The sequence below is a fragment of the Cavia porcellus genome, unplaced genomic scaffold (assembly GCF_034190915.1).
Source record: "Cavia porcellus strain 051 isolate PalLab524CR breed Dunkin Hartley unplaced genomic scaffold, mCavPor4.1 scaffold_25, whole genome shotgun sequence".
NCBI classification, from domain to species: Eukaryota; Metazoa; Chordata; class Mammalia; order Rodentia; family Caviidae; genus Cavia; species Cavia porcellus.
Window position 1 is genome coordinate 28,971,195 of NW_026947508.1, and position 15,716 is coordinate 28,986,910.

General features: G+C 50.4%; 1 protein-coding gene across 1 annotated transcript in view; it reads right to left on the minus strand.

Moving 5' to 3' along the window:
- Nucleotides 1-15,716, minus strand: part of Grik3 (glutamate ionotropic receptor kainate type subunit 3) — a 207,202-nt gene that overhangs the window by 50,226 nt on the left and 141,260 nt on the right. The window contains exons 5-8 of the mRNA XM_063236091.1: nt 13,787-13,840; nt 6,437-6,610; nt 5,897-6,040; nt 1,823-1,930 (exon numbers count right to left, since the gene is read on the minus strand). Coding sequence (XP_063092161.1) covers nt 1,823-1,930; nt 5,897-6,040; nt 6,437-6,610; nt 13,787-13,840 — 480 coding nt within the window. The remainder of the gene's footprint in view (nt 1-1,822; nt 1,931-5,896; nt 6,041-6,436; nt 6,611-13,786; nt 13,841-15,716) is intronic.

The window sequence follows — 15,716 nt, forward strand, 5'->3', positions numbered from 1 at the left end:
AGTGATGGCATGTGTGCCATCCCTAGAATTCTAGGCTCTCCCTAGAGATGGGTAGCTAATGCAAAAATAAGACAATTACTTGAATGAATTCTGTCCCCGCTGCAGTACTGCAGGAAGCAGGTGGGGCTCTCACCACTGCAGGGGTGGAAACAGAACCTAGAAGAGACCTCAGAGTTTGAGAACTGTTTACAAGGGGTTGGACCAACCTGCTTTAATGATCTCAGGAGAAAGACTGTAACCCCTGCCTCAGAGAGTTGGTTCCATATGTGGTATAAAATAATTGTGAAAGAATAGTTGTGAGGTTTCCCTGGATACTCTCAAGAAATGCTTCAGCATTCATTGGCAAATTCATGAATAAACGGAGGAATCAGCCATGAGTGGTGGCACATTCCTGTAACCCCAGCATTCGCAGGCTGAGGCAGGAGGATAGTTGCAAGTTTGAGACCAGCCTGGCCCAAAAAGTGAGCTCAAGGCAAGCCTGAACTGCATAGTGAGACCCTGTCTTAAAAAAACAAAAACAAACAAACAAACAGTAGAGGAATGATGGGCACAGGTGCAAGGCAGTTATTTCTCTGAGTCAGGCAGAGCCAAGTGCATGCCTGAGGAACACAGATCACATCTACAAACCGGGGAATGACACAGACACAGGCACAGAGGTGTGGGAGGGAGGGGTGACTGGATTGTGGGCTATGTTTCAGAGAACAGTGGAGAACAGGTCTGGGAGGCCAGGTAGGGCACATCTCAAGGACCTTGGAACACCTGAGTGAGAGGCTAAAGCTTAGCAACTTAGTACTGGGGAGCCCTGGACAGTTTAGGAGCAGGGCAGATCTGTATTTGAAGTTTCATGTGTGCACATTTGAGATGCCTGTGGGGTCCAGAGTGAGATAGGTGATGAGCACAGGGGTTAAAATAATCCTCCTGAGAAGTCAACCCAGGGAATGTAAGGGGGAGGGAGAGGAAATTCCTTGAAGGAACAGTGACATCAGAGGGGCTCCCTGAATCATCCTGTCCTCCATTCTCTGCGTCTTGTATACATCTTCTCTCAGGATTTGGAGAAACACACAAATAGCTCCCAAGGTGCAGCCTGTTATGGCACAGGTGTGGCTGCGCCCCTGGCCCTTGGGTCCCAGGGAAGGCTGAGATTGTTGGAACTCATACTAAATCCCCCTCCTCATCCCAGCAGCCTTACTGACAGAACATGCTGAAGGTTCCAGGGAGCAGAACAGGCTTTTTAAAAACCTTCTTTGTTAGCCACCTGGGCAGCCCAGTCCCAGGTGCGCTTGCTCTCCCTGTCTAAACTCTCTGGAAGCAGAAGCCTTAGAATTGGGAGTGGGGCAGCTCAGACCATGTGTCTCAACCGGCAAGGGTAAGAATTACCTCGGGGCTCCCAGAAAAGCAATGGATAGCCAGTGAGTTCCACTATTCACTGGGCAGGTACCCGCTGTGGGTTAGAAAGTTTCTTACCTAAGGACATATCTGCCCCTGCTGCACCATCCAAGGCCTGCAGCCACTTGGAGATAGACGGTCTATCAGCCCCATGGGCCTTTTATTAAGTTCCCCAGGTTAAGCATCCCTGATAGATGTTGCTCACAGAGTGATGGACTGAGTGTCTGATATAGCCAGGTCACTGAACTCTGTACCGCTCAGTGTGACCATAGCCTCAGAGTTTCTCCTGGGCCCACAGATCTATGGAAGCCACACCAGGTGTGCCCCATCTCCAGGGGCTGCCACACTGGGTCTTGCTCTATGCCCCTTGCCTTTGCCTGTGGCTTGCCAGAGGGGCCTGCTCCTCTGACTGACCTCTCTCCCTGGGCCTACGCACCTTCTCCAGGCCATCTTCCTTCAGGCTAATGATGTCCAGATCAAAATCGGTCCGCAAGCCACTGGTTTTGTTGAAAACAATCCGTCCAGTTAATCCTTCCCATTGAGCCTGTGGAGGGGAGAGGGCAGAGAGGCAATTCCTCGGGCTCATAAATCATCATTCAGTACAACTGTACAATGCTTCATTTTAATTACTCCTTGCACTGATACTGTTCCCCCTAGACCATGATTAATTAATAATCACCTCCATCATTGCTCGGGCTGCGGTGCGAGCCAGCGATTTCCATAAATTCTATTATGCTCTTTAGCCAGCTTTGCATCGCACCTTCTCATGTACAACATCGATCTTGGATGTGCTCAAATGATCCCCCGCCTTAGTGCCATGGGAAGGGGGGAGCCCCTATCAGATCCCTGGAGAGGGGCAGGGAGGCAGGTGGACAGAGCTGGGGCATGTGAGCTCACCAATAGGCTGAGAAGCCAGAGGGACCAGCTGGCTCTGGCTATAAAACCAGATAGCTGGAGTGGCACTCAGAAGGGCAGGGGACTGAAAACTGCACCCTCTCCCAGGTCCCACGTCCATGCATATCCCAGTTTAGAATTCTGGGGTCAGTGTTAGGTTCAATTACAGTTAGCTGCATGACTTTAGGTATTGTTTCACCTCTCTGCCTCAGTTTCCTCAGGGTGAAATCAGTCTTATAAAAGACTGAGAACAGTGTCTGGCACATACAAGGCCTGGATAAATGATCACTTCTATCATTTTTTTAAGTTGTCAGTAACATTGTGAATAAAGAAAGAAGCAGATGGAGTTTGGGCAGAACAAACCAAGGAAAGCTCCCATCTTCTTGGTCAGGGTGGCAAGATTGGCACTGCATGGTTTTATGAATAGCTGATTATCACCTAGTGGTGATCGCATGCTCTCTGGTTGCATTTGCACTGCAATTGTAGAGAGGGATCTTTGAGACAGAGACTTCTTAGCTTGCAAAGGCTGAATTGCTTTCTTTGTGCCCTTTAAGAAGGCCTTCTCCAGATACTATCTTTCGAATGGGTTCAGAGCATTAATTCCTCAAGGCATGGTCACTATTCTTGTCATGTGACCTCCCCAACACCTCTAGGAGGTGGCCAGGCGAGGGCAGTGAATCCCACTGTAGACTGGAAGGCAGCTCCAGGGGGAGGAGGCTAGAAGCTATGGCAGCCCACCCAGAGCACAGGAGGAGAGGCAAACTGGAACTCTGGGCTCAAGGCCACACCCCTAGTTGGTACCTGTTCCCTCCTCTCCCTGGCCCTTAGACATAGGGAAGCAGCTGGTCTGCAGCTGAATACCCAAACTTTCTGTGTCTGGGAGAACAAATCTCATGTGTCCTAGAGTCCTGTGGGCAAAGATGGGCTGTGGAGTAAGAGGAAGGGAGAGAACCTGGGGTCACTCAGTCCAGAAGGAGGAGGTATCCAGAGAAGAGGTGTGGGGGCAGTAGCAAATCTGAGTGCTGGAAAGCTGGATAAGCCCTGGCTTTGGACATTGGTTCCTATTCCCTCAAGTCTGGTTCCTTGCAGCTCTGAGAGGATCCAGGCCCCTCCAGAAAGAGCAGGAGAGCACTCCAGTACACACTGATGAGTTCTCAGGTCACAGGATCCCAGCTAAACCTTTGGGAGTCTCCATGCACATGGGCAGATCTGGGGCCCTGTAGTCTCCCAGGTAATTGGGTATCTTGACAAATAAGTGTCTCAGGAAGGCAGAGAGACAGAGCTTCAGAGGGGTGGGGGAAGCTAAGAAACAGCAGGAATAGGAAGGAGGGCTTTGCTCAAATGGTCTCAGTGTTCTGAGGTGCATGGACACATTACCCACCTCACAGGTATTTAAAGAGCTTTGTACAGTGCTCAGCACGATGCCTGCATATACAGTAATGGCTAAGTGGTGCAGTTTATGATTCTTACTTTGTTGCTTCTACACATGGAGCTCCTAGGACTAAGGCTGTCCCTTGCCTAGGGAAGAGAAGCAGTCACTAAGGCTGGAAGCTGATCACAGAGGGCTGTTTACTACCTTGCCCTGCAAGAGCCCACTGAATTTGCATTGCAATTCTGCCAGCAGGGCCTCATCCTTACTCCCTTTCACGGGATGTGGATGCTGAAGCTCAAGGAAGGACTGAGCTACGCAGATCCCAAGTTCCCACGCGGCATGGTAGTCTCTCAGTGGCTGAGCTGGATGACTTGAGGCTGGGAAACCCAGAGTGTAGCAAAGAAAGCTCAGGGAGCGGGGAACCAGGGGGCAGAGACTAAATCCTGCAGCAGAGAAGATGCAAACCTCTGTTTACTTCACAGGCAGGCTCAGCTTCCCTCGGGCTGGCTCTCAGTCCTTCTCCATCCCTCACTTGGGTGGCCCTACATCCCCTGGCTATTTGCTGGCCCCCAGGGGAAATCACAGCAGGTGCCTTCAAACCAGCGCAGAGGAAGCCTTCCCCTGTCAGCTATAGAGGCAGGAAATGCCAGCAGGTGTGACCAACCCGTGGGCGGGCAAGAAGAGCAGGGCAGGGAGCCACTCCTCCCCTTGACATTTTCCAGCCCACCCGCCCCCTCCAGCCACAGCACAGGACTTGCTAAATGAAAGATGCTTCGCACGCTCTGAACTCCGGCCTGGTATTTTCCAGCTCCTCTCGGAAATGCCAAGTCTTTAAAATGATTTACTGTCATGCAGTCAGATGGGGAGACAGGCAACTTGGAAATGAACCCAGGGAGGAATGCATGCTGGGCTCCTGCGGGGCACCTGGCTACTGGTGGTGGCCAGCTACGGGATCATGGGCGAACCCTGTGGCTGCTCCCCTTTCGGCCCAAGCACCCCTAATGGGAGCTGAGATGAATGTTTCTGCAGGGACTGTACAGGGTGTGAATGGTGAGGATCATTCACTGGACCTGGGGCCAGGATACCTGAACCTCGGCCTGTTTCTTTGCACAATGGATATATTCATAATGGGCTGGCTTGAGGGGCACTGTCTCCCTCTGGGGGCTGTGAACTTTGTGTATGTGGAACTTATCTGTTGCAGCCACACTGGGTGCCTGGTGCATAGTTCAATGCCAGGCACATAGCATCTCAATGAATTCCCATGGCAGCTCACTTCCTTTCTGGTGTCCTGTGCTTGTTACAGAGAGATCGTCTATAGGAAGCTCTCTGAAAGGCCTTCCCCTAATGTCCTTGTTACTGCCTGGACACGGTCACTCCCTGTGGCCCAGCATAACCCAGCCTGGATCTTGTCTTCTCTAGCCTTCTCCATCTGCTGTTTCTCGGGCTGTGACTCTGGCCAGGCCCTGGACCAGGTGTTCTACACATAATTTTCCAACAACTCCAATGAGGCAGGCACGCTTACTATCTCAAGCTGAAGTCAGAGGTTAGTCATCTCCCCCAAAGTCACACAGTGCCACAGAGCCAGGATGCAAACCCAGGCCCTAGCTTCCCATCTGGAAAATGGCAACAAGAAACTCTGACTTACAAAGATTACAAGGACAGTGACAGGTGGAGAAGCCTCTGAAATTAAAAGCAGATGCTGTGTTCCACGGTCAGCTCAACAGCAGGATGGGTTTCCTGCTCTCTGCTCCTCTAAGATCAGATCTGTGGATGGGACTTCACAGTTGCCAAGAGAACAGGGGACCAGCCGGAACCCCATGGGAAGCTGGCTGATGGGCCCATGATGTGACGATCAGTTCATGGGGCCAATTATTACTTATTGAGTCTTCATACTGCACTAAGTGCTTTCCATGTGGTGCCTCATTTCCCCTGTATAGCATTCCCACGAGGTGGCCATGCTATACCTGCTCCATTTCATAGGCGATGCCACTGAGGCTCTGCAAGGTTCTCTAGCTTGCCATGGGTTGCTGGGGTACTTTGAAGTCTGCTGACAAAACTGACTACCTATTAAGCATTCATGATGAATGGGCCAAGGACTTAACCCTCTATCACCTGGGAGATTGGTCCTCCAGAGCCCATTTTTATCCAGGGAAACTGAGGCTTAGAAATGTAAGCAGCCCACCAGCTTCTCACAGAAAAGAAGTCACTCTGGCTCCCAATCTGGGTGAAGCTCGTGGGACTCACCTCTTTGATGAAGTTCATGAAGCGGCCACCAAAACGCCAGGCCTTGTGTCGGTGGCATTGCAGGGAGTTCACGGTCATCTGGGGCGCCCGCTGGTAGCACACAGATACGATGTGTACAGCGTCATATAGTAAGGCTGCGTCAGTCTGCAGGGAGAGCAAAGGGCTGTCTGAGGGCAGTCCTGAGCCCTTGAGTCCTCAGCCTGCCCTCCCTGCCCCATCCCCAGTACAGCCTCGCCACACTTGTCACCTATTGGTCATGCATAAAAGTTTCAGGAACCCAAGATCCCTATCCTTATCCTTGTTATCTGTAACCAGTTATTTATGGAATGCACTCCCACCAGATGGGGCCCTCGTCACCTCTAAGACACATCCTATTGAGCCCATTGTCCCCAAGGGAAACTGAGGCTCAGAGATTGGGGTCTGGTTGAGACACAGCAGGTCTTAAGAGGTGGTGAGAAGGAAGAAATTCGAAGGAAGGACAGAAAGAGAGAGGAAGGAGGGGAGCCCCTGGGGTCTGGCACATCCGGGTGCCTGCTGTACCATCATCACTCCATCCAACAGGCCAGACTCTGCCCGGGGAGCAGCCTGCAGCCGCTCCATTGACCACTTCTCCACGATGGCTGAGACGTGGGGGTTGTCCACGTTGAGGATGCGGAACCCTGTCAGGTTCACCCCTGAGTAGCGGTAGGGCTCCAGGTCTAGCGCGTAGAGATCCTGGAGGGAGAGGTTTGTGTAAATCGAGGTGTGGCCTCTCAGGTAAGCTGCTGCCCCACTTCCTGCACCCTCCCTAGTGACAGCCACCCCAAGGCCTTGTGGGAGTCAGAGAAGAACCTACAGGAGCACGGGATTTAGAGTCAACTCAGAACTCATGTCTGGAAGGGTAGTGCCAGTGGTGGACACTCAGCCTGTTTCTTTTTCTACAAAATGAGGACCATCCTCCTTGCAGGATCTGATGAAACAGTCCACATGGAATGCCCAGCCTCAGGCATCAGAGATGTTTAACCATGCTTATTTTCCTCCAAAGTAGGGGCCCTTACTTTAGGAAGACAAAGTGCGTGAAGTCTGGATCCTACCAAGTTATCCACCATATTTCCTCCTTTAAAAGAGGGGGACTCAAGGAGGCCTCCCGCCTCTTTCACCACCCATGTCAGAGCCAGAGCCTTTTCACCTTGCTGCCTAGGGCAGGCAGGCAGGCAATGAATGGCCAGCCTGTCTGTCCAGGGATCAGGCTGTGTGCGGCCTGGTCAACAGATGGGCCTATGGCCCAGGAGAACATGGTCTTGGCAGCCTAGCCCCAGTTCTTCCTGCAGTGCCAGCTCTGGGGTCAGGGGGAGCAGGTGAGAGAAGGAGCCCAAGAAGAAGGGGAAGCAGGAGGAGCCAGCTTCCTCTAGGCTGAGTAATGACAGCCACATCGGGGGCTGGGTAGCAAAAGGGCAAAAGAGAGCCCAGGACCTGTTTAAAACAATCCCAAGCTTGGAAATATGCAAAAGGGGAGTGGTATATTCTTTCAGCATGACAAGCAAACATAGCTTACCAGACTGCACAGGATTATTGAACTCCCCAGGGGAACATACTTGGCTTTGACTTTGCTCTTAGCCACTTTAAAGGCCTGGACTCTGGGTGAACATGCAGATTTGTGTCAGCAGAAGAGATAATCCTTAAGTATGTGGTTTTGCAGATTAATCCATTTTGTGTACCCGAGCAGTCTTATTCTACCCCAACTCCACACCCACCTGAAATAACTATGAACACGCAGTTCCCTGCATGCTCAGTGGCAAGCTTCACTCTCTGACAGGGCAGGGTCCTCCCATCTTTGAAATGTGTTTGGCCTGCATTTGCATAAGAATCTTGTGTGTGACTTTTTGAAGTCTCAGTTCATGAACTCAGTTCTCTCCACGATTCTGAGTGCAAACTGAATTAGAGGAGAACCGAATCAAATTTCCCCATAAGGTCAGCATTGAACCTAACCACTGAATTTGATCCAGCTCTCATCTGATGCCGTTTGTGGCCAGAATCATGGAAAGAATCAAATTTGTGAGCTGAGGTAGCACTGTACCTTGGCAATTTAGATTGGCTTCCTCCCACAGATGGGGAAACTGAGTCTGGAGGTCATGATCAGAGCTCCTTCTCATCCAGTGCCTGTACTTTTCCACACTCTCTCCTCTCTAAATTGCCTTCCATGCTGGTGCCTGGCCTGTTGTTTTCCTTGGATGCCCTGCTCTGTCACTTCCTTCTGAGCCTGGAGGAATGGTTGGGACCCTGCTGGCTGACTTGATTCTCCATAACTACTGCCTTCTCAGCATCCAACCCTAGATCCGTCAATGAGAGCTCATGCAAAGATGATGAGTGATGAATTCTGGGGCCACAGAGCAGCTCTTTCTCACTGTGCTAGTGCCCTGTGGTTTCTAAGATGTTCCTAATTGATGCTAAACTGCTTTTCCTGTACCTCCTAACAACCTCCTTCTGGAAGGTGCTGCCACGATTTCTTCTTCGAAGGTTTATGGAACAGGGGAGAGGTTTGGAGCACACTAAATCCAGACAAGAAAGTCTAGTCCTAATGTTGCCCAGACACAGTTATTCTACTATATCTGCAGTTCCACATCTATGGAGTCAACTAACCATGAATCAAAAATATTTTCAAAAAGTTTTGCCTAACAGAACATGTAGATTTTTTTCTCTCACCACCATTCCCTAGACAAAACAGTGTAAGTTATTTATATACTATTTACCTTGTTTTAGGTATTATGATTAATCTGGAAATGATTTAAAGTTTACGGGATGTGCATCAGTTACATGGAAATACTATTCCAGTTGATATAAGGGATGTAAGCATTGGCAGAGTTAGGTATCCACAGAGGTCCTGGGGTCAACCTTCCATGGATACAGAAGGACCACAGGATAGCTCTGGTTCTGTCCCAAGGATGGGGAAGAGATGACAGCAGGAAGAAGCAAGGTCTTCAGCAGGAGCAGGGTCTCTGCTGAGATGGCCAGAGGGTGTCTAAGTGGCCCTTGGTCTCAGTGGGGAGCTGAGAGTGAGCAGGTCCTCGGCCCACATGTGGGTGCATGGTTAGTTTTCACAGAGCCCTGTAAAGTAAGTATTAAACAGTGTTCTCATGCTTACTGGACATTGCCATTATCAGAAGGCTTTTTCTTTAGGGTAAATCCAACCCTATCATTTCCCTGCTTACATTATTACAAACAAGGTATGGTGTGCAGATCTGTAATCCTAGCAATCTGGAAGGCCAAGGCAGGAGGATCACAGTTTCAAGCCCTGCTTGAGCAACTTAGTGCTTTAGCAAATTTCTGTCTCAAAATAAAAAAAAAAAGGACTAGGGTATAGTTAGCTCACTGTGAAGGTCCTGGGTTCAAGCCCCAGACTCTGTGTGTATGGACTGTCCTTCTATATTTGTACTGGACTGTCCTTCTATATTTGTACTGCAGGGTAGGCTAGGGGTGCTATGAATCTCATCCCAGTTACAGCTCTCTGGGTCTGGGACTGTCTTCCCTATAAGGGTCTTGAGCACTTTTGGCCTCCAAAGTAGAAAGAAACGTTGGCCAGCCTGGCAGTTCTGTGGGGTACTTAAGCACTACCCCCCACTTCAGAGGGAGTCTGCATAAGACAAGCTGGGAGTGGCTTGGTTAACTGCGTGAGAGGAGTCTGCTTCAGCACCCAGAACCAAGAGATCTTCCTCAAACCACCTCCAAGGAGGGTCTGGGGAGTCGGGTGGATTTTGTCTTGTAGGGTGTCATATGCAAGTCAGCCTAGGGTCATGGAAGGAAGCAAGCTCTGCCCCTAGGGGAGTCCACTTTACTCTTCTCCAAATGGGAGCCCAGACTCTTCTCTGATCAGAGTTGACGTCACAGCTAAGGTTTGACAGATGCCCAGACAGTAGCCTGCCCAGGGCCTCTGTGACTCAGTGTATCTTCCTTCCAGCCTGGACTTAGCTGTGAAGTGTTGCGGGACTTGAGGCAGAGACAGCCTCCGTCCATGTGACATGAGGGCAGTGGCAATAAAGTGTTGGTAAAGAGGCCTCTATGTTCAGCTCCAACTTTTTTTTGTCTAACCTGCCCTGGGCCAAGACCCCAAGTGCTGTACACTGTGAACTGTGGGCATCTTTGCTGCTTGGCAAAAAGTTGCATTTCCGGTGCCAAATGTTGACACACTGAATTCAGTATTGACGAGGGACCTTTTAGAAACATTCAGCATAACATAATAGACTAATTCATTAGCACCCCATGGGTCTGAATGGGTAGAAACTGAAGCTCGGAAAACATCGCCTTAAGGAATGACAGATGAAAATATCTTTCCCATGATATAACTGTTATTGCTGAGAAGTGGCATTAATTGTGATTGCTTATCTATTAATTTATTATAATTCTTTTTTCACCTCCAGGCTTTTACCTACACATGACATGTACCAGGGGCTCAGCTGGGGCTGATTAACGCGGGGTTATCTGGGAATGGCTCAAAGCTGGCTGGAACAGATAATGGCAGCTGGGGTAATTAAAATGTCTTCTGCGTGGGAGAAGCAAGTTGGGAAAATTTCTCAGAGGCGAGGAGTCGATGACGTGGGTTTCCTAAGGGGAAGGAGATAAATGCCAAATGTCACTGCCCTCCAAAGACAGCCATAGTTGACCAATGGGCACCGAGAAGGACAGCCACAAGGAAGAGTCTTAAACTAGCAGAGCTGGAGGGAGGACTCTGAGGCTGGGAACAGGACAAGTGTCAAGGAGAGGGCCCAGGGGACACAGCTAATACCCCCAAATGTGGGAGCTGCTGGGAATACTGTGGGAGACACTACACACATGTGCACACATGCACACACACACACACACACACACACACACACACACACAGTCCACTGCACCCTAGGATGGTCCACTGTCTTGACCCCCAGAGAACTGTGGGGAGGGAGGGCCAAATGTAGACCCAAAGTTGGGAGTTAGGCCAGGCCACTGCTCTGCTGGGAGATTGGGGCAAGTCACATAGTCTCCTTGATGCCGAGCTTCGCTCTCAGTTAATAGGGTGTGCAGATGCTGACCTGCAACCTGAATGGGGTGAGAAGGAGAATCACTGCGTGCAGGAGGGCTTGGATACCAGTGGTATATGGGCTGTGCTGGGATTGCAGAGGCTCTATGCCCTGTCTGCCTTTCTTAGTGTCAGTCACCATGTCTGGACCAGGTTGGCCAGGCTAGGCATCGTGTGGGGTCTGCCAGCCAGGGTACACTTTATGCAAACTTTCAGCCTGATGAGTTTTGACAGAGGGTTTTGAAGCTGCTCAGCTCCCAGCTGGGAAAAGTCCACACCCTGCTCCTTTCTTGCTGAGTTGCTTCTCTGAGCCTCCGTTTTCACTTTTCTATAAAACTGGGAGAGTTATAGCTCACTCAGCGTCATTTTGAATTTTCAATGGTATGGGGTGTGCTGAGCATACAGAAAATAAGTAGTAGTTATCCAATCAGTTTATTTAACACTTACATAGTACTAAGTATCAAGCATTGTTCTAAGTACCTTATCAGTTTCGATGCATTAAATACTCAAACAGTTCTATAAAGCAATACTGTTACTGTCACCAATTTGTACATGGGGAAATGAGGCATAGAGAGGGTACCTTGCCCAAGGAAGTGAAAGAGTCTCAATCCGAATCAGGCAGTCTGGCAGCAGAATCTGTGGTCTTAACTGATGACTGCTGCTTTGATAATGTGAGGGCAACTTTAGTGATTACATTCCACTTTGTATGGCTTTCACCCATCTCTCTATCTATTCATCCATTCATCCATCTGCCAATCCATTGTTCAGGCATCAATGACCACCTGCTGTGTGCCAGGTGCACTTGAGACTCTGGAGATAGGAGGTGAACCAGGAAGACTCCTGGGTCCTTGCTTACATTCAGGAAGCCTAATCCCCATGAGCTTTGTATAACTCTCTCCAGTCTGTTGCCTAGTTCTGAGTCTGGGGCCTCAGATAGCATTTGTGTATGGCTGTTGGATAAATGAATAAGTGAATTATTGAATTAACGAAATGAAAGTAAGGGACATGGGACCCTGCCTGGAGATATGCGACGGCTCTGGGAAGCTATGATCCATTCTTGAAGATCCCTAACCTTGACCCCAGTTGGCAATGGCATTGCTGTAGAAAGCATGGGATCTCTGTGGTGATAATACGTTCTCCAAAATCACATCCTGGAATTATATGAGGGTATCTGGCAGTTTTATCTCAAGCTGTGTTACAGCATGGCAGGGACAAGCCATTGTGGGCGGGCACAGGTTCAGAAGAGTATTCTGGAGAGGAGGAGGTGCCTGAGTTTCAATCCTCAGCTTCTAGGTTCTCCCCCACTCCTGACAAGCCCCTGGCTCTGGACCCTGGACCAGGAGAATGTGCAAAGTGGCCCTCATCTCTGCATAGAACTGGGGTACAGTGAGTAGGGGGTGACAGGAGTTGACAATGATGCTAAGTGGTTTCTGCTAAATGGTTCACAGATAGCTCTTTGGGTGGGAGAGGGAACCCTCATTTGTATCAGACCTCCCACCCCCGTGTGACTCCCAGCCTCAGGGTCTGGTGCAAAGCTCTCATTGCCAGTTCACTGTTCAAAGCCCATTTCTCACTCCTGTGGCTGAGTGCTTTCGCCATGGCCACTCTCCAGCTACCTGTACCACGTGCAGTAAGGAGGAGACAAACACAGTCAGCTTTCACAAGCCAGAATGAGGAAGCCCCAGCACACCTCTGAAGAGCTAACTCGCCTCTCGATCTTTGCTTATGCTGTTCTCTCTATATGCGCTTTTTCTTTTTCTTTGGAAAACTCCCTACTGATCCTTCAAGGCCCCGTTCAGGCATCTGCTTTTCTATAAAGTCTGTCTCAAACTTTCTACTTTTCAGCAGTCCCTCACCACTTGGCATCAACCTGTGCTGTGTCCCGCAGCTATCTGGCCAGGCTCGTGAAAGCTGTTGTATGGGAATCACAGAGATGTGAAGAGAGAGGCCTTGGTCCTAGTCATTCCAGGTTACAGTACTCCATTTAGCACCGATGCTGGGGGAGAAACACTAACTGGGTGTTAAAAAATGAAGCTTTAGAAGCTGCAGGGGCTGCAAGATCTAGGCTAACCCTGACCTCACTGGCTCATTTCCGTAAGAGGAAATGTTCCGTCTGCAGGCCCATCATCCGACCCAGGAGCAGGACGGCTGGAGTAGCCCTCCAGGGCCCCAGAGGTCTGGGGGCATCTGGCTGTACGGCTAGGTGGCTTGGTATTGGTGCTTCCTTGGCACAGGGAAGCCTTTATTCGGCCGATCTCAGGCCCCAGCTAATTATCCTAATGGGTTTTAATGGTCCTAAATGTTCTCAGAGATTGGACAGAACACATCTGGAGCCTGAAGGTGGGCTGGCCTGCTGACAGTGAGGGGGCTAACTTCCGCAAGGATGTTGTAGGAATCTAGAGCAGCAATTTTGATCTGGTTGATATATAAGGTGGGAGGCAGGCACGGGAAGCCAAGGCTGAGGACCAAGGGTCAGAAGAGTAGGAAAGGCTGCTACATCCACAGCTCTGCATGAACCAGGCACTGCTTTCAGCATTTTACATCGCTGGTCAGCCCTCAAAACTCTAGAGGAGGTAGAAACCCATTTTGCAGAAGAAGAAACTGAGGTGATTAACCCAAGCTCCTGCTACCGGTAAGCAGAGGAGCTCTGTCCACAATGGCTCCAGAGTCCATATCTTTAAATCCTAATCATAAGGCTTCTCACAGAGACACCTTTGTGCCTTTTCCTGGAGACAGCACCTCCAACCTTCAGGTTCTCAGGTCTCGGCTCGCTGCAGCACCTGTGTCTAGTGGGTTGGCCCAGTGCCCTTGATCTGAGGGACTCCTACCTCTCCTCTTGCCGAAACCCCAAGGTACATTACCAGAGTGGTGAAGATGAAGTGGTAGTACTCGGTCATCATGCCCATGGCCATGGCCTGCAGGAAAACACAGCATCAGTCACCAGGGGGATACACGGGCAGCCTGTCCCTTCAACCCAGGTAAGACCCGGGGATGGATAGGCTGGGTTGTGGGTTGGTGAGGCTGGCTCCTTGTTCTTTGAGAACTCTCAATAGTGACAATGACTGGCTGGCAGAGAGGGGGATTTGACACTGGACAGATCAAGATGCAGGATTTGGGGCCACATGCTCCAAAGGTTCCCAATTCTACAGGACTAGACAGGGTTCAGATGTTTTTTCAGGAGCATCTCTGGACCTGCCACACTCAGAAAGGTGTTGACACAGAAGCTTGAGCTGCCCCTTAAGTGCTGGGCTCTCCTCTGCCCACTTGAGTACTTTCCTCCAGAGAGAGCCCAGCCCCGCAGCCAGGCCCAAGGGCAGAGGCTGTCCTCAGCTGGAGGACAGAAGCACTGAGACCTTTGTTTTTCCCTCGTCCCATCTGACCACACAGCAGGCCACAGAGCCACTGTGGGGTTATTGTTGTACACTGTCATAAAATCTACATTATACATATTTTACTAGAGGACTGTCACCTCCAATACTAACGACTACAGCGTTTTTTCTACAGCTCCTCGGAATTCTGGGCCCAAGTGCTCTGGGGGATAATGTCACAGGTCAGAATACCTTGAAACTGTTATGAGTTCTGTCCCATCCTGGAAGCTCCCAACCCCCATCAGCCCAGAAGGCTTCACCGGAGCCTGGCAGCAGCAGGCAGTTTGAACTGCTCTCAGTCCCGTACCGAACTAGGCCCAGAATCCCTGCCTTTAACTCTAGAACTTTTCAAGTCACATGGACTCGAGAGTGAATTTTGCCTTTCTAACTGAATAACTTTGGCCTACTACTTTCCCCTTGAGACTCAGTCTCCACACTGTCAACTGGATCTGATAATTGTCCCCCTTTCCCAGAGTTAATAGGGAGTGACAGGTACCTGACAGAGTAACTCTCTGGTAAATCAAAATTGCGACTGTCACTCTCAGTCCATTATGTGAGGTGGGAAGTGGGGGAATGCTAGGAACAGGTGGCTGGGAGAATTCAGGTTGAGGGATTTCTGGGGAGCGTATTTCCTACACAGTGATTTAAGGGATCCTCTGTGCCCAGTGCAGACCATGTGCTGGGCACCAGGGTAAACTCTGCTTTCCTTGTCTCACAGGAGCCTGCAAAGCTGTCTGTTCCAGGTTCACTAACTCCGAGGAGGGCGTGACTCGGGCAGGGCAGAAGCCAGACACACCTCGAGAACTAGACTTTTAGTTGCTGTGAAGGAGCTTCCTGCATGTATAGGATGGAGGCTGCTATTTGGTTGGGGCATCTCCTGAGGGTCTCAGCTGGAGGCGGGACTCCAGCCTCCCCAGGTTTTGAAACTCCCCTGGTCCCACTGAGCACCTCTCCTCCTGTACTAGTGTACCCAATTTACTACCTGCATTCCACTGAGTCATGTGTCAGAGCCCCCACAGAATGCATCCTTCAGTCACCAGGGATGCTTTCTTGGATGACAGATGTCTTTTACACAAAACATGGGCCCAGAGAAGAATGGTTTTGGTTTCCTGTGCGGCATGGTTGGTTGTTGCTGGAGATTTTGCTGTGATTTTCTTGGTGGCTGCAGCACTTGGCTCTGGAGCCAAGTCCCAAGAACTCCAGACCGAGAAGCGCTTGGAATGGAGGCCCGCACAGGACCAAGAACTCTCCTCCTCCCCACCGCTGCCGTGGAGATGAGCAGGTGGTCGTGCGAGGAACCTCAGCACACCTCCCGTAATAGGAGAGCTGCAGGCTGTGAGAAATGAGTCACTGGGAGAGGCAGTGAGTCGCTGTGGGACTGCTGCTCAGAATCTGAGGCCTCTGAGTTTCCTGGAGGGTTCTG